Source organism: Chionomys nivalis, chromosome 15, assembly GCF_950005125.1.
Source record: "Chionomys nivalis chromosome 15, mChiNiv1.1, whole genome shotgun sequence".
NCBI classification, from domain to species: Eukaryota; Metazoa; Chordata; class Mammalia; order Rodentia; family Cricetidae; genus Chionomys; species Chionomys nivalis.
Window position 1 is genome coordinate 33,803,394 of NC_080100.1, and position 23,307 is coordinate 33,826,700.

The window sequence follows — 23,307 nt, forward strand, 5'->3', positions numbered from 1 at the left end:
TATTATCCCATCATCCCATTATCCCTCTTTTTTTTTTTTTTTCAAATGATCCCTGGGCTTATAAAATTCCTTCCCCAACCCTCAACTGTATACCAATTATAATCAACCCCTAAATGATGTCCCTAAACCCAAGGGCAAACTTTACTGGGAGAGGGGACGTCGTCCTCTAGAGTTACTTCCAGCTGTCATGGGGGCGACGTTCTTTCTGGGGGATCCTGTGAAAGTAAAATGATGGTTAAATTTCAAGATCAATGTGTTTTAAAATTGCAAATAGTCTCTGAGTATTTTGTGCAGGTCTGGCCAGAATGTTGTATAAAATGTGCACTGTTTCAGCTAACCAAGTTGGAACTGTCTTGTGCAGCTGGTACCCAAAACAGGTCTTGTAGCGCTATCAGTATCATGAGGTCCTATCAACCAGGTGGAGTTGTTGTGGGGCCCCATCTTCTTCCTGGAAACTTCAAATGTCACTTCAGGAAAAACTCATTGTTCATTGTGAAAAACTTAAACATTAATCATATAGACATATATATATATATTCAATGAAAGGCGTGATAGATATATTTAATGAAAAGTATGATAGATATGAAGAAAAGCAAAGATGTCTTCTAAACTCATATTTCTTTCTGTCCCATATCATGACTCTTGACATGAGACAGAAACTCCAGAAACTCTGGGTTTTTCTCTTACCAACAGGCTTGGAATTGGAGAGGGACTGAGCCAGAGTCCAACTTCAAAACCAGCTCTATAAATTTAGAAATATGGTTTAATATATTTTACTTACACAACCTATTCAGTTTTCTTGATAGTTCCTATTGGGCAGGTATTTTTCCATCTGTCAGTATCCAAACATCCAGGGTCCCTTGAATTTTTCAAAGATGAGTGTTTTCCTGTGGAGATAAGAACAGAACCCTGCCCCCATTCTATATGTTTTTCTTACCACCTGTATGAATATCATCATTGTGGATGAGTTGTCATTTCTCCTTTCCAAGAGGTTTCTCCTCTTCAAATCGAACCTTTATTAATTTTGATGGTATCCACAATTTTTCTTCTCCTGTGGAAACAAGATCAAAACCCCTTCCCCAGCATAGCACATCTCCTGGCTTCCATTGAGAGGTCAGCACATCTTGGAAATAAATCGGTTGCTTTAGTTCAGCAGACTTTTCCATTATCCAATGTCTTTCTGCTGCTGTCGTTCCTTTCTCATTAGTGTTAAGAAAATTCAAGGTTAATAAAGCATTATGTAATCTATTTCTGGGGGTATTTTCGGTCCCTTTCTGTTTGTTCAGCATGTCCTTTATAGTACGATTTGATCTTTCTATAACTGCCTGACCTGTAGGATTATTTGGTATACCTGTAATATGTTTTATATTATAATAATAAAAAAAGCATTTCATTTTCTTAGATACATATGCTGGACCGTTATCTGTCTTTATTTGTGCAGGTATACCCATGATGGCCATAACTTCCAATAAATGTGTGATTACTGAATCAGCCTTTTCTGAGCTCAGGGCAGTAGCCCATTGAAAACCTGAATACGTGTCTATGGTGTGGTGTACATATTTTAATTTACCAAATTCCATAAATGGAACACATCCATCTGCCAGATTTCATTTCTCTTAGTACCCTTTGGGTTACTCCCTGCAGGCAACGGTGTTTGATTATAGAAAGAACAAGTGGTACATCTCTTTATAATGTCCTTAGCTTGTTGTCATGTAATGGAAAATTCTTTCTTTAGGCCTTTACTATTGACATGATACTTCTTATGAAATTCTGAGGCCTGCAACACGCTTCCAATCAATAATTGATCAATCTCAGCATTGCCTTGTGCTAGAGGACCAGGCATACCTGTATGGGACCAGATGTGTGTTATGTACATTGGACAAAGCCTGTTCCTGATTATGTCTTGTACCTGGATAAACAATGAAGTCAACTCTGTGTCATCTGGTATAAATTCAGCAGTTTCAATATGCAAGATAACTCTTTCTGCATATTGTGAATCTGTAACTATATTAAGAGGTTCTTTAAAATCCCTTAGCACCATAAGAATGGCATATAATTCTGCCTTCTGGACAGAATTATTAGGGCTTTGTTCCACCTTACTCAATTCATCTGACTTATAACCTGCTTTCCCTGATTTATTTGCATCAGTATAGAACGTACGGGCTCCAGTTATTGGAGCATCACGTACAATTCTAGGAAGAATCCAAGAAGTTCTCTTTTTGAGGTTAAGTCTACCACTTTTGGGATAGTTGCTATTAATTTCTCCCAAAAAATTAGCACAAGCTCTTTGCCACAGTTCATTGTCTTCCCATAACTTATTTCTTCAGTAGTAAAAGGCACTATAATTTCTGCTGGGTCTATACCTGCTAGTTGACAAAGTCTCAGCTTACCTTTTATAATTAATTCAGAGACTTTTTCCACATAAGTTTTTAATTTTTTACTTGGTTTATTAGGTATAAATATCCACTCTAAAATAATATCTTCCCTCTGCATTAGGAGAAATTTCTCCCTGTAGGAGAAATTCTGGAAGGCAATATGACTAGGATGCAGCCGGAAGCTGAGCAGGAAGTAAAAGAGAGAGAGGAGGGAAGTGGCTGCTTTTTTAAAGGGAGAGAGACCACGCCCCAATGGGCTGGTATCTCAGCAGCTATTGGCTGGAGGAGCGGAAGGACCTCCCGCAACAAGTTTAAAATGAACAAATGGACTAGGGGTGTGGCTTAATGGTTATATTCTTTTCTAGCATGTGCATGACCCTGGGTTTAATAAACTAACGATAAACCATAAAGAAATGGTAAAAAGTACATAGTTGGAAGCTGAGCATCATTGCTGAGAAATACAGTTCAAAACCACTTCACACACTAACTGGAATCAGTACTTTTTGAAAAGATAATACCTCAACAAAATGGTATGTTACTGTAGAAAACTGTTAAAAAGTTCCTTTGGTTTAATGGAGAATTACCACATGACCCAGCAACTCGAGACTCATGGTTGAGTTGAAAACATCTTCAAAGACTCTCCATGAATATTTATTATAGCACCTTGGACAATAGCTGAAGAGTGAATGTCGGGCACACATCCACCAGCTGTAATGGTTAAGTGAGTATGTTTTAACACTGCGTTGAAGGCATAATGGAGTGCTTTTGGAAAGGAGCTTAATGCTAGAAGGGCAGAGTAGGGAGTAGAATCATACACACTGGGTTAGCACAGAGGATAATGACTACAGGACATTGAAGTGACTCTTCAGAGAGACAAGGTAGACGAGACAATTCCTACTCACAGAATCTTGGTGACTGGCTTTGTTCTGTAGAACCATCGTAGAAAAGTAGCCTTGGGTGTGATGTATGTGAACTATGCAGTATTTTTTATAGCTTCGTCTGTGCTTTATTCACAGAGGTCAAGAACTCAGAAGAGCAGTATAATAAAATAGTGATCCCCAATGAAGAAAATGTGGTTATCTATTATAAGATTAGACAGCAACTTGCCAAACTGGGAAAAGAGATTGAAGAATATATTCATAAGCCAAAATACTGCTTACCATTTCTACAGCCAGGTCGCTTGGTAAAGGTATGCCATGGTTTCTGAATAAATTATGTGTATATTACAATATCTTAAAATGTTTTGATTAAAGGCTGTTATTTATATTGGCAAAATGTTCCTGCTATAGGATGTGATTAGGATTCATCATTTCACCTGTTTGACATTGTCCCAATTAGGTGTTTGCATGAAGACTTCTAGCAACACTTCAGTTTTCTAATTATGGAATGCTATCTAAAATGAGCCAGTTTTAAGCCTCAAATCATTAGATATAAAATACTTAATATCTGAGAACAATGTTGTGTTTTCGCATTTGTTTTCCAGTTGAGAGGTTCCTATTGTGGCAGTTCTGAGAGCTGGTGAATCTGGTGTTTTGTGTGTTTTTGTTTTGTTTCAATATAGAATTGATACCTTGTGATATTTTAAAAGTATTAGGACAGTTCAAAAATCTTATTAGTTTATAATGTAAGTAGATATAGAAGGCTACAATTGTATATTCAATATAAAAACTTTTTATTTGCTTCCTTGTTTTGTTTGCAGGTGAAAAATGAAGGAGATGATTTTGGCTGGGGTGTAGTAGTGAATTTCTCAAAAAAGTCAAACGTTAAGGTAAACTTTGCCCTTGAAGAGTTATGGAGGGTTTCTAATTTCATGAGTTCACATTTCTCCTTTTTGAATCCATCAGATTGTTACCTACTACAACTAAATAATAATAATAATAATAATAATAATAATAATAATAATAATAGACTTAATTTCAAGAGTAGTCACTCTTTCAACAAATTAACAAGATCATATTTCATAGAGCTAGATTTTTGATGCCTTACTGATTTTGTTGCTTTTCTAATTCTTGCACACTAATTGGAAATTTGCAAGTGGTATTTGATGTTGCAAATAGTCATGATGATAATATTAAGTTAGAATTAATAAGCATCTAAGTTACTCTTTTGCTTTGTCATCGGCAGAAACACAGACAGCCTTATGCAGTGAGCATTTTCTGAGCTGTGTGTGTAGTAATGCTAAATTTTGAGAAAATAGCCCTGTTCACACACACAGTTAATGCACTTGCCTGTTTTATCTGCTTTCCTAGCCTAACTCTGGAGAACTGGACCCTTTGTATGTGGTAGAAGTGCTGCTGCGCTGCAGCAAAGAGAGCCTGAAAAATTCTGCAACCGAGGCAGCAAAGCCAGCAAAACCTGACGAGAAAGGAGAGATGCAGGTCTGTGAGTTTTTCATCTTCAGATTTATTATATAAGTGTTCTTAAAGTTATTTAATTTAGGTAAACTTTCAATTAAATGTAACACATTTGAAAAAGACGAGACAAAAGAAAAATTAATTTCAAGAACACTTGTCTTACCATATGAAGTGCTCACTTGTTTGCTGTGGGTGTTTTTATCCCAGTTAGTAGGGCTTGCTCTCAAGGTCCTGTGCATGATGCATGCTAGGCAAGTGTTCACCATTGAGCTATATACCTTCTATTTTTATACTGGTATAAGTAAGATAATTATTAGTAAAATCTTTTTACAGAGATTCTAACTGTCTGAAGCTTAACATCATACTAGAATTTTGTTTGTAAATAACATGGTATATTGACTAGTTTTTTTTAGGAAATGTGTTATAGTAAACTTGGTTTCTAGGAAATAAAAACTGCCACTGTTTATTTGGACCAATAAATTATTATAGGATGTGAAATTGGCAATGTTTAAAGACAATTTAATATTGAATGTTTTTAAATGAGTTAGAAGTCTATAATTCTGAATACTGCCTACCTTTTGATATCTATTCTTCAGTGTTCTAGTTTGTTTTCTAGAATTCTACCATAAAAAGACATTTTTATTAGTTTCCTAGCACTTACTGCACCTACAGACTGCCTAACCGTAAAAGAGGCTAGAACTCCTACTTTGGTGCAGATTCTGTACCTGAAGGACCTTAGAAGCTACTCTAACTAGACAGAGCAGATATGTGGCACTCATCTCATGGGTCTCTGTTCTCAGGAGGATGTTGGTAGTAAATCATGGCTATATTTATTACTGTAAAAGTGGACTTCTCATTGTTTATTTGTACTAGCATTTTAGCTGAAGCCTAGTTGCTGTCTTTCATTGTTTATAGGCCCCAGTTTTATAAAGCCCACCTCTTTTACTTGGTACCAGAAGTTCTGTTGACCTTAGGTTTAATTCAGTAAAAAGCCTCTTCAGGGAAGTCTTCAGTAAACCTTGTACAAACTCAGGCTCTTTCCTCTGCTTCTAATGATGCTTTAAAATTCTATTTATTTCGGCTTATACAGTCCTGGCATGGAAGGAAGCTGAAGTGAATGGGAATGTAGAGTCAGGGTGCAGACAATCTTGACAACACTTAGAAAACTATATTTAGTCACGTTCCCTAGAAGAAAGACTTCCTACGATGACAAATATATGGTGCTGTTTGTCATAGAATCCATCCAACATAAATTAGATACTCAAACATTGGCCTCTGTAATTCTAGGTTGCTTACTGTTTAACAGTCTGTTTCCCAGTTACTGAAAACGGGCAGTTTAGTGTGTGTGTGTTACATATGTTCATATGTTTGTATGTGGATAGAGGTGAGTATAGGATAGACACCTCCTTTTTTGTTTGTTTGTTTGTTTGTTTGTTTGTTTGTTGAGACAGGGTTTCTCTGTAGCTTTGGAGCCTGTCCTGGAACTAGCTCTTGTAGACCAGGCTGGCCTCGAACTCACAGAGATCCGCCTGCCTCTGCCTCCCGAGTGCTGGGATTAAAGGCGTGCGCCACCACCGCCCTGCCCAGCTTACTCTACCATATTTTTTAAGACAGCCTCTCAACTGATCTAGAAATGCCAGGGATCCTCCTGCCTCTGCCTCTTCAGTACTGATGTTACAAGCACCTGGCCCTGTGCCAGCTTTTACATGGGTGCTGGAAACAAAACTCGGGGTCATGCTTGCACACATGAAACCTATTTATTTCATTTTGAAGCCTCTGACCCCTAACTAGAAATCTTCCTGGGTTTTATTTTTTAAGATTTATGTTTTAGTTTTGTGTACACTGAACACATGAGTGTGTATACCAGTGCAGTTGCCTGTGAAGGATGGAAAAGGGTGTTATATCTCCTGGAGCTAGCATTATAAGAGGTTGTGCAGAAGCAGTCCATACTGAACCATTTACACAGAGCCGTTTCTCTGGCCTCAAAACTTCATCTTTCTAATTAGGGAACTCTTAAGGCGTTCCTTTTCCTAAACTTAAGGATACATACTGAACTATTTTATGCATAATAATTTAACACATGTTATGATGAGGAAATTGAAACATAGAAAAGTTAAGTAGTTTGTCCAGGGTGCTGGAGCTACCTGAAGGTTGACTTCAAACAGGTGATCTTAAGTATAGAATGTGTAATAAACCATCATACTACTTCCACTGAAGAAGGCCAGTGCTTTACTCACATCTTTTTGCCTGTGCAGGTCTGTGTTGTCAGTAAGGCAGTAAGTCTTTTGGGGACCATAAGTATAAATAAAGTATGGCTGCAAAAGACTAAATACTGACAGATGTGAGCCTAGGAAATGGTTGCCTTGCTGCTCGTGGATTTAGGCCTCCAGATTATAGCAAAGAAGCAAAATGTATTTGTTAGTGAAGGGAGGCATACTTAACTAGAGAAAGCATGGGGAAAGGTTTTCAGATGTGTTTTCTGGAAGATGATGTGTGAGGGAATGCATTTCCTCCTCTTTAAAGAGCCCTTTCTTTTTTCCCCCATCTCACGCCACCTGGAACCTTATGTTCTTTTCTGGGCTCTCTAACCCTCTTACACAGGGGCATTCATCTGTAGTGCTGATGTTTCTAAAAGTGCCAAGTAGTGAGTTAGACTCTGAAGAGAGGGTCTTTATTTAATGTAACATTTGTGTGACTATTAAGGTTTGCGGTAGTTTTCACATACTAGGGTTTAGGCTTTCATGGTAAGCAGTTCATCTGTGACATACTATAAATGCTACTTCCTTTGGACATATGTAGGACATAACTGGAAATGTGCAATTCATCTGTAGTCTCCTCTAACATTTTGTAGGTTGTCCCTGTTTTGGTACATCTCTTGTCTGCCATCAGCACTGTTAGGCTTTACATCCCGAAAGACCTTCGGCCTGTGGACAACAGACAGAGTGTTTTAAAGTCCATACAGGTATGTATGTTAGTTTAGAACTTAAATATAAATCTTACATAAATAGGATTTATCTAAAAATGACTGAGAGAATTTTAAATATATTTCAGACAAACTATAAACACAAAGAGTTTGCTTCATAAAACGAGTCATTGCAGATCTGTTCTGAGCACAGCGTCAATGTATATAACAAAGGAAGACTCATAAACTGCACTATTCACTGTTCTATAAGAAATAGAATTTTTTATTCATTACGATCCTTTATTTTTGAATGGGTGGTGGTGGTGTACACCTGTAATCCTTGCACGTGGAGGCAGAGGCAGTCTGATCTCTGTGAATTTGAGGTCAGCCTGGTCTACAGAGAAAGTTCCATGACAGCCAGGGCGGTTACACAGAGAAACCCTATCTCAAAAAAGTCCTAATTAATTAATTAAAATAAATGCTTTATTTTCAGTAGGAAATATACAACTTTCAAAATTTTTATTTTCTGTCAGAAATAAATGAAAAAATTGGCTAAAAACAGTTGAATAGCAGTTACTATACCTTACTATACAGAGAGGCTCTCTAGAATTTGAGAAAACAATGGTAAATACGTTGCTTTCATTTTAGAGTAGGAATCTTTTTAAAGATTTTTTTTTATTATCTGTTTGAGTATTTTGCCTAAATGTATATAAACATGCCTGTGAAGGTCAGAGGAGGAGGTTGGGTCCCTTGGATCTGGAAGAATGGATGGTTGTGAATCACCATGTGGCTGCTAAGAATTGAACCTGGGTACTCAGCAACAAATGCTCTTAATTGCTGGACCATCTCTCCAGCCCTTAGAGTACAAACTTTTAAGTTGTGATCCATAGGCTTCTAAAATATTTGCTTTTCTTGAAAATCTAAATAAACAAACAGATGTATTATTCTAAGAAAATATTCTTTGGAATATCTGTAGCTTTGAAGCCTGTCCTGAAACACTTGTAGACCAGGCTGGCCTTGAACTCACAGACTTTTGACTGCCTCTGCCTCCCAAGTGATGGGATTAAAGGCGTGTGCCCCACTGCCCAGCAAGAAAATATTCTTAAAGAAAAAGAACTGTAGTGAACCAGTTTGTTAGCAAATAAATAGATCTTGGAAGTAAAATGAAATATAGCATTTCAATGAATTGTTTTCTAATAACTCATAATAATACCATAACTGAACAGAAAAACACTTGATTTTTTAGTTAGCATAAATATTGCTGTTGTCTGGGGAAAAATGATTACCTTGTTCTTTAGAAATAGGCTTGTATTTTTCTGTTTAAATGTAAAATTGAATGATTTTTTTATTATTTCTATTTGTTTATTTATTTATTTATTTATTTATTTATTTATTTAGATCAATTACCAGCACCCAGGCTTGTCTTACTTGCTGAAACACCCTGGTATAGGCCGTGCTCTGCTTTGACCTTAGCTTCCATAGAAACAGATCTCATGTTTCCTGTCCACATGGGATAGGCTGGTTCTCTTGGTTTTCTCAGTCCCTGTTCACAAGGCAGGAAGAGCTGCAGATGTGTGTGCCAGACAACTCCTTCACGTGAAGACTAGAGAGTCCTCTTTGCCTCTTTGTACATTTAGCTGGGCATGATGGTGCATGCCTTTAATCCCCGCACTTGGGAGATAGAGAGAGGCCAGCCTGGTCTACAGAGCAGCCTGTAGTTCTTGAAAAACAAAAACAAAACAAAGGATTAGTATTGCTCTGTCTTTCTACTTCAACCTATAACTCAGTTTCTTAATATTCAAGTTCATGAATAAGATTATATGACTTAGTAATGACACATCCTCCCTTTAAACAAACCTGTCTGGTAATTGCTGTATGCACAAAGCAAGCAGTTTCTTGAAACAACTTGCATTATTAGCTTATTTCTGATTGCAGTATTCACGTTTCTGAACCCTTTGCGTTTTTCGTTTTTATTCTTGTGTGTGTGTGTTGTGGGAGGGGGTATAGTGAACTTTGTTGATGATATTCAAGAGAGTAAGGCTCTCTATGCCCCTCCCCTTGTTCTCAGGGTCTGGAGTAGAAACGGCAGAGAGATGCTCAGTTGGGGGCTGAATAGTAGCAGGGACTCCTCAGAAGCCAAGGGCCTCTGTTCCTCTCTGTCCTTGCTGGAATGGGTGGTCCAAGGTTTCTTATTCCTTGGAGCACATATGGGCCTTGAAGCCACCCCCGTTTCTGTAGCACATTTGTTGTCATTTAAGGAAATGAGCTTTACAGAATTCTAATAGAGATCAATGCCAGCCCCAGCACCAGTGGTGGAAGAGTAGGCATCTCTCACTGTTAAATTTCAGGAGACAACCTGGTCTTCATCGTAGCCCAGGATGCCTTTTTTTTTTTTTTTTTTCTCTCTCTTTTGTTTTTTCGAGACAGGGTTTCTCTGTAGCTTTGGAGCCTGTCCTGGAACTAGCTCTTGTAGACCAGGCTGGCCTCTAACTCACAGAGATCCTCCTGCCTCTGCCTCCCGAGTGCTGGGATTAAAAGTGTGTGCCACCACCGCCCGGCGCCCAGGATGCTCTTTAATGAGCCCTTCAGTGCCGCCTTCATCATCTTCAGGATGTCATCATACTTGGCAGCTTTTTCCAGGCAGCTGTCAGCCACAGTGGATATATTTCTGGTAGGAACACAGAAAGCCATGCCAGTGAGCTTCCACTCAGCTCTGGGATGAGCTTGCCCACAGCCTTGGCAGTACCAGTGGATGCAGGGATGATGTTTTGGGCAGCACCACCACAGCTTTCCTGAGGGGCCATGCACAGTCTTCTAAGTGGCAACGATGGCATAGATCATGGTCATAAGTCTTGCCAAAGGTGTCATGATGACCCTGGTCAGGGGATCTAAGCAACTGATGGTGCAGGAAGCATTGCTGACAAGTCTTGAGTGAGTTGTCATATTTGTGGTTGTTTGTACCCATCACAAACATGGGGCCCGAGATGAGTCATTGATAGCAACAGTGTCTTACTTTGCCAGAGTTGAAGGCAGCCCCCGTGACCAGGCACTCAGTATGGCAAATCCATTCATTCCTACCATCACCATTGAGTCTCAGGGACAAGGCTAGCATTGCAGAAGATGGAGCAGAGAAAGCCGGTTTTACTCTTTCTGTGCTTTCTTTTCTGAGATAAGGCCTCAGTGTATTAATTAGGTTGGTCTCAGACTCAGAGTTCAAGTAAGCACTATGCTTAAGCATCCCAAGTAGCTAGGACTACAAGTGCACACCACCACTAAGCTAGTCTGCACTACTCTGTGTTTACCATACTTAGGATGGAACTCAGGGCCCAGTGCACGTGGGATAGTTCCTGACTATTCTGATTTTATCTGTCCTTCAAAGTCACCAACGCTGAATTCTAGTGGGTGGGATAACCAACCAGTGAGCTATCCATTCTCTGAACTCATGATCTCTTGTAATAGGCTGCTTAGCCCTGAAATAGTCACACAGAAACTGTGTTAATTAAATCACTGCTTGGCCCATTAGCTCTAGCTTCTTATTGGCTAACTCTTACATATCAACTTAACCCATTTCTATTAATCTGTGTATTGCCACATGGCTGTGGCTTACCTACTAAAGTTCCAGCGTCTGTCTTTGGCAGGGCTTCATGGCTTCTCCCTACTCTGCTTCCTTTCTCCCAGCACAGTTTAGTTTTTTCCCAGCTACCTAAGTTCTGCCCTATCAACAGGCCAAGGCAGTTTCTTTATTCACAGCATACAGAGGAGAATCCCATATCAATGATCTCATCATGAATCGTGACAAAGTTAGCCAAAGGATCCTTTTTAAAAGTTTCATTTTTAGTTCAGTAGTGTCCCATTTAGAAAAAAACCCATGCCTCCAAATAATGTAAAAATTGAATTTCCCACATAAATGATAGGAAATATAGTTACATATTAACTATGCCAAGATTTTACAGTGACGTAACTGTGGTTACAGAAGTGGTTTTACCAGTAAAGTCATGCCATGCCCAGAACTAATGGATTACACTACAATGCTATTTATATTAGTGGATTATAATATATTCTGTTAGCGGTTAGTTTTAGCGTAACAAATGAAAAGGAATTTTCAGACTGTGGTAGAATATATCTGTAATTCAGAATTCAGAAGGCCGAACAGGAAGATTACGAGTTTGAACCTAACCTGTGCAGCAAAGTAAGACCCTGTTTTATCCTGCCCCCCCCATCCCCCAAAATGAAGGTTTTCAAAAACAAATGCCGTGGTAAACTGCTCTCTGGTTTAAGTGGAGAAAATATATGTCGAGTCCTTTTTTATGGCCATAGACATAGAAGAGAGAAAAAAATGGAAATAGTGGTTTAGTCTCATCTTGTTAATGGGTTTTACATTTTTATTTCAGGAAGTTCAGAAGCGTTTTCCTGATGGTGTTCCTTTGTTAGATCCTATTGATGATATGGGCATTCAAGATCAAGGACTAAAAAAAGTCATTCAGAAAGTAGAGGCTTTTGAGCATCGAATGTATTCTCATCCACTTCACAATGATCCAAATTTGGAAACTGTGTATACACTTTGTGAGAAAAAAGCACAGGTATGACAGAAATAATTTTTTTAAATATTTATTTATTTATTTATTTTGTATACAATATTCTGTGTGTATTCCTGAAGGCCAGAAGAGGGCACCAGACCCCATTACAGATGGTTGTGAGCCACCATGTGGTTGCTGGGAATTGAACTCAGAACCTTTCGAAGAGCAGGCAATGCTCTTAACCGCTGAGCCATCTCTCCAGCCCCCCAGAAATAATTTTTTTAAGATTTATTTTTATGTGTATAGGTTTTGTCTATGTGTGTATGTACCATATGCATGCCTGGTGCTGGAGCAGGCCAGAAGAGGATGTTGGGTCCCCTGGAATTGGAGTCAGTCATGGTTAGTTGTGAGCTGCCATGTGGCTGTGAGGAGCCAAACTTAGGTCTTCTGCAAGAGCAAGTCCTTATCACCAAGCCAACTTCTCTAGCTCCCAGAAACAATTTTATGTATTTCATTAAATATGTTATTTTCTTGTCCTCTTTTTATCGTCTGGAATGGGAATGTCTGTCTTTTAGATAAACTATAAGTGCTGGAGCCTTTCATCCATTGCCAGCAAGTTAGGATTCGCACAGAGACCTAGGGCAGCTAGGTCTACAGTAGAGATTCAGGATAGCTCACTGATAATAGTAAATACTGCTAGTGGCCACCTGAAGGAAAACAATGGAATGAATAATTTATTCCACTCAGTGTGCCTACAGTGTCATTTCAACATTATGCTCAAGGTATAAATGGTCTTACTACAAAATAGTCTTGTATGCTGGGTTCTTTTCTCTTTTTTCTTTCTCTTCTTTTTTTTGGTGGGGGTGTTTCAAGATAGGGTTTCTCTGTAGCTTTGGAACTTACTGTGTAGACCAGGCTGGCCTCAAACTCACAGATCTGTCTGCCTCTGCCTCCTTTAAAGGTGTACACTACCACCTCCCAGCTGGGCTCTTTTTCTAACTTAAGTTTTATGACTCATAGTTTTTACCATAGTGTTTGCCTCTGCTCATATAGGCATCTCAGTCAAAGAAATCCTAGAATTTTTTTTTCTGAGATGTTTGATAGTTATGTTAATTTACATGCAGTGATCTAGCAGAGAAATCACTACTTCCTATAGTACAACATTATGACACTTTATCAGTTCTAGTCCTAGATTCTTATCAGTTGCTGAATTAAATCAGGATTACTCAGGAGCTCTGTTAAAGACCCTAACCTCTTTACGGAGTAACGTCTCAGCCTTGTCAGTAAAATACAGATATGATATTGTTACCTTTGGGACTGCTTTAAAATACAGATATGATATTGTTACCTTTGGGACTGCTTTAAAATTTCAGTTATTAGGTTACTATCTTATTCTGGGGCATGAACTCCAGACCTTGCTTACGCACACTAAGCGGGTGCTCTGCTCCTGAGCTCCACCCACCCTCACTGAAGTGCACAGGAGTGACAGGACTCACAGTAGCCTGAGTAAACAGGACTGCTCATCCCTTATCATTTCTCCTTCACTGAACCTTAAGATTTAACAGTATAGAGCTTCAGAGGTTCAAATTCCATCCTTTTAATCCCTAAATGTTCTTTGGGTTTTCTTTTCTGCATTTAAATCCTCCTTTTCAAAGTACTGTTTTCTTATTTTTGTGGAGCCATTTTCTTGCCACAAAAAATATGTAATATTTACTGATTTTCTGATTTTAAAATTCATTTAAAACTAAAGGCACATTTTATTTTAGGTTTTCGTTTCTGTGTATTAAATAATAACTAATTTTTTAACGTGGGCATTTTGTGTTTTCCACATGTTTAACATTTAAGCTAGTGTTGAAGAACTTTTCAGGTACACCCTTCCTCTCCTAGCATTGCATCTAACCCCCTACAGCACACACTCTCAATCAGGTGGCCTTATAAACTACTTTTTGGTGTTTTGTTTTTTTTTCATGTTATACTACTCAGTTTATTATTAAATTGCCTTTGCTTTTGTATGCCCTAGATTGCAATAGACATTAAATCTGCAAAGCGAGAATTGAAGAAAGCAAGAACCGTCCTGCAAATGGATGAACTCAAATGTCGCAAACGTGTTTTAAGGAGGTTGGGCTTTGCTACGTCTTCTGACGTAATAGAGATGAAAGGACGTGTGGCTTGTGAAATAAGCAGGTAAAATGTTCTGCATAGAGTGCTAAATGTTATTTTGTCTCACATGGACAACACTCATCAGGAAACAGCTGTCTTAAATAGGACGGTGTTATTGTGCTTTTCCGTTTTATATACAGTTTGGACCAAGAGGTTGAGAAATCAGAACTCATGAATTTCAGTAATTAATGTAGGTACTTCTAGCTAGCCTTTTGCTATGTTTTCTGTGAAACACTTTTTTGTGTATGTTTAGATTCTTTCTATATAATTTGTGTTTATAACTTTACAAATCATACCTTAGTTTATATATCAGCTTGTATGCTGTTTTCTAAAAATTTTTCACCTTGACGTTTAACTCCAGCTCATTCATATATAGAGAGGGAGCACAAGTGAGCAGGTTTTACTCAAGTTTGAGGGTAAGAGTAAGTTACCACATTGACTTATTGTAGGCTGGAACTTAAATTTGGAAATGCAGTGCCAGCTCTATTTTGTATCCACAGATTGAGCTCACTTGTAGTTAGAAAATGTGTTGGAAAAAAAGTAAATGTATATATGTTGTCCTTTTACCTAGTCCTTGTCCCCTGCCAGTATAGTACAACTGTTCACATTACATTTACGTTATCTTAGGTGTTGTAAGTAAGAGAGATGACTTTAAAGTGTGTGTGAAGACTGACTTAGGTTATGAGGCTCTTGAACATTCTCAGGTGCTGGCAGCTTGGGCTGGGGAGGGAGGACGGGGTAATCCTAGGACTCACAATACTAAAGGACAGCTGTGTTGTTCTTAGCTTGTAATCTTTCACCATATTGTTATCATTCCAAACAGTAGTTATTTTACTGTCAGTTCTGAGTTAGCAATTCAGGAATGGTCTGGTCACATGGCTCTAGTTCAGGATACCCACTCCCCACCCCCATAGCAATAAGATGGTAAGTAAGTAACATACTAGGAGGCTTGAAGAAGTGAGGAGTATTGGAATAGGTGGAGCTTGCTTATTCTCTCCCCCTTCCTTCCATTCCCTCTTTCTTCCTTTCCACATGGGCCAGTTTGGGTGTCTTCACAGCATGAGCAACTCAGAATGGTGGCCCTAATCACATGGAGTCTGTGGAGGCTCAGGACGCCAGCGTGAGCTGTTTTGTCATGTTTTCTGATGGTGTTTTGTAACCCAGCTTAGCAATTCTTTAGCAGTACATCTGTCACAGTCTTTTGATTACATTTGAGTCACAAATGCTCTTAGATTCAAATAGAAAACAATTAGTTTCATCTCTTGATAGGAAAGTAGCAGCTATCCTATAGAATTCTTTTCTATGCTTGAAATGTTCTGTACCTTCACTGTTCTGTAAGGTGTTCATTTAGCCATGTGTGAGGATTTAGCGCTTAAAATGGTTACTCAACATCTCTGAATTTTAAAGTATGTATTTTTTAATTAATAATTTAGTTTTTTAATTTCATTTTACATTCCAATCAAAGTTCTCCCTCCTACTCCTCCCACCCCCCATCTAGTCCTCTCAACAGGTAAGGCTCCCGTGGGGAGTCGACACAGTTTGGTACGTTAAGTTGAAGTTGTCACTTAACACAGGGGGCAGCCTGTATGGACAGTGCAGTTGTAGAAGATGGTGTAGAACAGGAGATGCTGTTGAGACCCACTTCAGAAAATAAGTTTTCAGTCCATCTTTAAAATCCATCATGACCAGTTTTCTGCCTTAGAAGTTATAAATTGCTTAGAAGCCTTAGCCTGACTGCCCCCATTTGAAAGTCATAAGCAGTATTACTTTTCTTGACAGTGTGTCTTGTACTGTTTATATGTTGACAAGTAGAAAGGTTTAGCATTTCCTTTACAAATTTATACCCCTTTATTTTTCCTCATGATTAAATTACATATTTTAATTAATAACTACCTGTTAAAGATATGTCTTTATCTTCTGACTTGTGAAATTTATTCTCTCTTTAGTGCTGATGAACTCCTTCTAACAGAGATGATGTTTAATGGACTTTTCAATGACCTTTCTGCAGAACAGGCAACTGCACTATTGAGCTGTTTTGTGTTTCAAGAGAATGTGAGTTTATATATATAGTATGCTTTGTTTATTCACACATCATATGGTTTGAATAAATAGTATAATGGATATTCATTAATAATAAGACTCAGTTCATGTTTATATGTCATATGATGTCATGCCAAAAAGAATAGTTATAATAAATACTTTGATATATTAGATGAAATGTACTTAGCATACTTCTATTTTTAAATGTTTCTAAAATTGCTCTTATTTTTTCTGCAATAATTGTACATAAATCTTTCAAATATGAAGATGAGTATCCACAAAAATTTATTTTTTTTTAAAGATTTATTTATGATGTATACCAGAAGAGGGCACCAGATCTCATTATAGATGGTTGTGAGTCACCATGTAGTTGCTGGGAATTGAACTCAGGACCTCTGAGCCATCTCTCCAGCCCTCCACAAAAATTGATTAAACACTTAGTGTTTACAGTGCATAGATCTGGACACTGGAGATGCCTTTTGCTCTAATGGCTTATGTGTGAGTAAATGAAGAAGTAGAAGAGCTGGGGGGATACCTGATGCTTCAGGTTCTTGTTTTAATGTGTCAGAATAGAAAAGCCTCCCCAGTATGAAATTTGAATTGATACCTAAATGAAAGTGAAGGAACAAATTTGTACATTCAGAGAGCACCATTTACCCTGGTCAGATCAGGACCAGTGTCTTCCACCTGTGGTGGCCAGAGTAGATGAACTGTTCATGAATGGATGCTCTGTCCATGGAAGTTAGCATGTTTGCATTCCTTCCCTGTCATCCTATATAGTTTTCCGTTTACCAGTCATGTTAAGAAGCTTTTGTTTTTACAGCAGTAATATAAAACATGGTTCATGATTTCTTATGAAATGTGTTTACACACATACACCAATCAAAACTAAGTCCTGTATACTGTGCAGATGATATTGCAACTGCTCTATAGTTGCCTTTTAAAATGTTAACCTATTAGCCAGGCCTCGTAGTGCAAGTACCTGAATTCCTAGCATTCATGGGGAATGGGAGGTGAAACAGAAGAATCTCAGGAAACTTGCAGGACAGCTAAACCTTAGCTAACAAGGCAGGAAAGCGGGAACCTACCCAACACTTGAAGGACAGCCTCTGGCCTCTGTACCTGTTTTTACCACACACATGCACATGCACTTTGGCATTTCTTTATGTCTTGATATCCCAATACATGCTGAATATTTCTTTATCCTGACACATACTTTTGTCTCCTCAAAGAATTCAAGTAGCTTGTCTAATTGTATTTACCTTGTTATAATGATAGATTAAACTGTGTTGTCTAAATTAGAAATTAACAAATTTTACTATCGAGAAGAGCAGTATTCAAGTCTGCTGGGCATGGTAGCGCATGCTTTTAATCCCAGCACTAAAGAGGAAAATGCAGGTGGATCTCCGAGTTTCAGGCCAACCTCAGGTATATAGCAAATACAAAAAGTATTAATTAGAAATAGCTGGATAAAAATAAAATTAGGCACAGTATTTTAAACACCCTACATTTTTACTCTATAAACTTTCCAGTAAGCTAAACTTTCATAATTAAGCTATGATTAAACTATTGATAGCTACTAATATTTGTAGTATTTGCTTCTTCCATGGTTTTGTTTATATTCATAGGAACTGCCTGGGTAGCACAGTTGGTAAAGTGTTCTCTGAAATGTGGTAACTGCTGGTGATGAGAGTACTGATTGTGTGTGTGAAAACCAGAAGCTGATTAGATATAGTAAACTTAAATAATAACGATCTAAGTCTTAGAATTTGGGGTAAAAGAATATAAAAAGTGTTGCTTCATTTCAGCAAGCAAGTAGTACTTGCTCAGGTTTTTATATTTCATATTCTTTTTCTTTATCACAGTCTAGTGAGATGCCCAAACTAACAGAACAGTTGGCTGGACCACTTCGACAAATGCAGGTAAGCTAGTGATTATAAAAGATTGTCAGGTTAATCATGGCATTGTATCATTGCACAGATTAAATACACTTGATATCAGTTGTGCAATTTGATTATATTTTATTAACTTTTTTGATTTTTATAACTGCAGATTTAAAACTAAGTAATATGAATAAGGTATACTGACTGTCTATTACTTATTTTTCTTCCTCAGTATTACCCATGGTATTTTTTTTTTTTAGATTTTCTTTATTTTTATTTTATGTATGCAGGTATTTTGCCTATGTACATTTCTGTAAAACCACATGTGTTCAGTGCCCATGCAGGCCAGAAGAGGGTGTCATGTGGGTTTTCTGAACCTGGAACTGCGAATGTTTTTTTAACCACTATGCTTGTACTAGGAATTGTCCTTTGGAAGAGCAGTCAGTGCTCTTAACCACTGAGTCATCTTTCCAGCCACCATTTTCCTCAGTATTAAAAAGTAACATTTAGTTCTAGTATTTATTAGCTTTCATTTTTCAATAATGATTTTAAATATTTGATTTTGTTATTTTTTGATTGTATGTTAATGTGAGGGGTGGTGTGTGTGTGTGAGTTCAAATATCCACAAAAGACAGAAGAGGGCATTGGATTTCCTGTAGGTGGAGTTAAAAGTGATAACTACCTGGTGTGGGTTCTGGAAACCCAGCTTAGATTCTCTGGAAGAGCCACAAGCCCTCTTAACTGCCTTTTGTTCCTTCTTAAGACAATTAGTTAGATGCTGCTGTTGGGTAAGTATAGTGAGTTGTAGGATTTGTAGTAAATGTAATCTGGCATACAGGTTATGCATCTCCTGGGCACGTCCCAGCACTGACTGACACAGTAGGAGGGCCTGGCTGTGTGATCACTTGCAAGCATGTGTGCTGTGCCTGCTTAGAAGCAGGATGTTCAACTCACAGAGACAACACTGAAACCTGTGCTCTCCTCAAATAGGAAAGAGAATTTGTAGAATCCTGCCTTCAGAAACCGTTAGTGATATGAAAGATACTCAGTAAAGAATTTTAACCCTGTCCTTTATTCTTAAAAGGAATGTGCTAAAAGGATTGCAAAGGTTTCAGCAGAAGCAAAACTGGAGATTGATGAAGACACTTACCTAAGCTCGTTCAAGCCTCACCTGATGGATGTGGTGTATACCTGGGCAACTGGAGCCACATTTGCTCATATCTGCAAAATGACAGATGTCTTTGAAGGTATGAGGTGTATGATGTTACCAGTGAAGTATGATGGCAGTGTGACTTCAAACTTTCTCTCTCTCTCTCTCTCTCTCTCTCTCTCTCTCTCTCTCTCTCTCTCTTTCTTTTTTTGTTTTTTCAAAAAGATTTATTTATTTGTTATATATACACTATTCTGTCTGCAGATGGTTGAGAGCTGGGAATTGAACTCGGACTTTTGAAAGAGCAAACATTGCTCTTAACTGCTGAGTCATCTCTCCAGCCCCTCTGTCTTTTTTTAAATGATATTATGCTTATGCGTATTATTTGTATATCTCGACTGCACTTTTCCCTCCCTCCTTTCCTCCCAGTCTTTCTCCCTTCTGCCCTCTCCCTGCCCCCCCCCCAATCTATTCCTCCTTCATTTCTACTCAGAAAAGGGCAGGCCTCCCATGGATATCAACCAAACATGGCATATCAAGTTGAAACTTCATCTCTTAAACCCTACTATATTCCATATCATCTCTACCCACAGAAAACTCATGCTCAAAGATGATGAGGTCTTTAATAGCTCCTAATAGGTAGCAATAATAGAGTCTGAAAAGAAGGAAGCATAACAGATTTGTGAGCCTTCCTTAACACACAGGAATCTAGGTCGGTGTACAACAGAATTTGTGTTTCAGAGGTACCAAAGCAATGAAATAATGGTACCACCACTTCTTTGTTGCCTAGCTTTTGCAAGATGAGGATCAAACTATGCTCATTCACTACATAATAACAGCAAGAATTACTAATGTAAGTGTTCGTGTGTGTGCAACGCCTGCTTCTCCAAGAAGTCACAGTGACATTAGGAATGCTGGTACATAGCAGAGATAGGTTTGTTTGTTTTAAAGTAATAGTTAAGAAGCAAACAGTAGCTAGGTTTGGTGGCAAATGCCTGTAGTCCCAGCACTCAGCAGGAGAGGCAGGCAGATCTTTGTGAGTTCCAGGCCAGTCAGGTGAGACCCTGTCTTAAGAGTGGAGTGAGCACAAGATAGAATATAGTTGAATTGCTTTGTTGGTGTTTGTTGGTGTTTGGTGGGAGGGGGGAGTGGCTGTTTTGTTTTAAATCCAGGGCCTTGGGAAGGTAGTTTTATGAGTGGTAGTGCTTGCTGCATAAACACAAAGACCTGAGTTTGGATCCCTTGCACCATGTAAAAGCCAGGCACAGCAACACATATCTGTAATCCAGCACTAGGGAGTGGAAAGAGAAGAGCTGCTGGTGCTCAGAGGTCCAGGTGAGCTCCGGGCTCAGTGACAGAGCCTGCCTCAGAACATAAGGTGGAGAGAGTTAAGGAAGACACTAGACATCAGCCTCTGCTCCACCAGACAGTGTGTCTTCAGTATCACAAACAAAAGCCTTAGTATCTCTTCCTAAAAAGAGTCTCAACATTCTTCTTACACAGGAAGTGCCAGGGTTTTTACATATGAACTCGAACAATCGCTGTAGAGCTCTTCAAACATTAACTGGGCCAGTTAACACTTAGTGATCATAGCCATGGGATGTCTTATGGAAGAAGATCAATTTGAGGAACTTTTAAAATTAAAATATTTACTTCCCATGCCTTGAAAAATGAGTAGGATGTTTATCAAACTAAATTTGAGTGACTATGAGCTAATGCTTAGTGTTTCAGTGTACCCACCCAGGTAGACCTGTTAGGACTTAAACTCTGGCTGTTCCCATTGTCCTGCAAGCATTTGGCATTGGGAGATCCTTATGAATTATGTGTTGAAGTTATTTCCTTCTACCTGTCGTAGGATTTTTGAGGCAAATGTTGTTCAGTACGTGTTCTCCCGATGGTGTCTGTAGGGCAGTCTACCCTTTCCTAGGACAGGTTACTCTCTCTGTGTTAGAAAGGACTTTTGCTGATAATAGTTGAATAATATTTTACTTATGTGCATTGTTTGTGTTTCAACAGTGGTACAAATTTAGTAATAGGTCACTTAGTAATCAGTGCATGATACTTAGTTAATGAATAATCCTGAGACTCTAGTAGGGATCAAGTACTATGCTAAGTACGGTGCAGGCAACCTCTCTGCCTTCATGAGAGAGTTGGCATAAGAGTTACAAGATGTATGTGGGACCAAACAGCAGCAATTAGGCAGGGTGATGTAGAAAGCTGTAGTTTGGGCAGAAATACTCTCTATGGAAACTGCTTTCTGTCCTTAAGAGAATAATTTTTTGTTCCTTCCTCAAAGCAAGGCAGTGCATATGAAAATGTTCTTCTATAAAAGCAGGTAGTTTATGTATTCATAATAGGTAAATCAATTGTGCCTACCCATATCTTGAAAGTTTTTATTATAGAAAGAAGTGCTAATTAATTCATGTCACAGTATGGATGAGTCTTAAACGTGTTAGAAGGGACAGATGATTTTATGCATGAAAAATGTTACAATAGTCTGTAAAGACAGAAAGCTAATGAATGGTTGCCATAGCTTGTGAAGTCAGAGTTGGATATGATGTCTTAATAAGAACAGGATATTTGAGGAACTGATTAAAATGTTCAGAATTAGATATGTGATCGTTACACAGCCACTAATATACCAAAACCCCTGACTTGTGTAGTATTAGAGTGAGCACGTCAGTTCTCACCTAGTGTAGGTTCTTCCGAGGCATTGAGAAGACAGTGCTTGCAAGCCGTACAAGTGAAGGTACTTAGAATAGTGGATTTATGCCAGCATATTTATACTTATTTGGAAAAGAAAAGGCAATGACTACCAAAAATTGAATTTCTGGGAGGAAGAAAAGATATCAGCACTAGTTAATACCAACTTGTGATAGTGTGGGAATGAGGACCATGTTTGCAGCTTTGTCACCTAGCTGGTTCTAACTAATGAGGCAGACTGCTGGGAGGGAGGCAAGTCTTGAACTGCATAGAACTGCAGTTGGTTGGAAAGGTGTTAGCTAATTCACTGCTCAACAGTAGTCTCCACTCACCCTGTGGGATCAGCTTCTGCTGCTGGAGCTGTGGACAGTTGGTGATCTGTTTCCAGGACTCTGAGACAATACCCAGAGCCATTGGATATGCAGCCTGTACCCAGTGCCCTGTTCTCCTCCCTCAGTGTTCTCCTGAAGCTGTGTCCCAAAACTAACAATGTGTGAGCGCCCTGACCTGGTTGTGTTTTCTTGCTTTAGTTTTTATATGCTGTCTGAATTTATTTGTAATGCTGTGGCTCCTGCTAACTTTGGCAGATTCTGGTTAAAATTCATTGCCTATGTTTGTTGAAATAGTAAAAGAACATTAGATTGTATTTCTTGGTATACATTTGAAATTATTTAAACAAGTGTGAGAGAGTTCCTCTCTTTTGGTGTCATATATAGTGGACGACTGAGCAATTCTACATTGCCTGTGAACAGTTCTGTTCCTTTCCAAAATGCTGTGCATTTCCATTGAAACCACTGCCTTGTTCAATTTTTTTAATAGTTTGCATTTAATAATATGGCTGCATGCTCGTTACCTCATCTGTCCCACGCCTTTGGTTTCTCTAGAAGCTTCTGAGTGAATGCATTTCTCCTTTCCTTCTGAGGTGGGTGTGGAGCCTGCCTCCCTACCTAACCTTGAGAACACGAGAGAAAGCCAGTGTGTATCAGTTCTGCTGCGCTGTGGGCTCATGTGCAGGACTGTTATTTACATTTCATTTACAGCTTGGATAACCCCATCAGCTGGGGCCTGGTATGACCAGACAGCTGACAAGTCTGGGGCAGTGAAGGGGATTTGGAAGGAAAGGTGGAGAGATAAACTTCCTTGGATTGTATGCATAATCCAGTGATCATCTCTTTATGTAGCACCTAGTTAGAATGGCATTGTTTTGTCTTTTAGCTTTTGTA

At 38.6% G+C, this 23,307-nt stretch overlaps 1 protein-coding gene across 1 annotated transcript in view; it reads left to right on the forward strand.

Moving 5' to 3' along the window:
- Mtrex (Mtr4 exosome RNA helicase) overlaps window positions 1-23,307 on the forward strand; it is a 66,724-nt gene that overhangs the window by 38,413 nt on the left and 5,004 nt on the right. Inside the window, exons 17-25 of the mRNA XM_057789538.1 lie at window positions 3,392-3,564; window positions 4,075-4,143; window positions 4,625-4,753; window positions 7,581-7,691; window positions 12,023-12,211; window positions 14,169-14,332; window positions 16,255-16,360; window positions 18,214-18,270; window positions 19,316-19,478. Coding sequence (XP_057645521.1) covers window positions 3,392-3,564; window positions 4,075-4,143; window positions 4,625-4,753; window positions 7,581-7,691; window positions 12,023-12,211; window positions 14,169-14,332; window positions 16,255-16,360; window positions 18,214-18,270; window positions 19,316-19,478 — 1,161 coding nt within the window. The remainder of the gene's footprint in view (window positions 1-3,391; window positions 3,565-4,074; window positions 4,144-4,624; window positions 4,754-7,580; window positions 7,692-12,022; window positions 12,212-14,168; window positions 14,333-16,254; window positions 16,361-18,213; window positions 18,271-19,315; window positions 19,479-23,307) is intronic.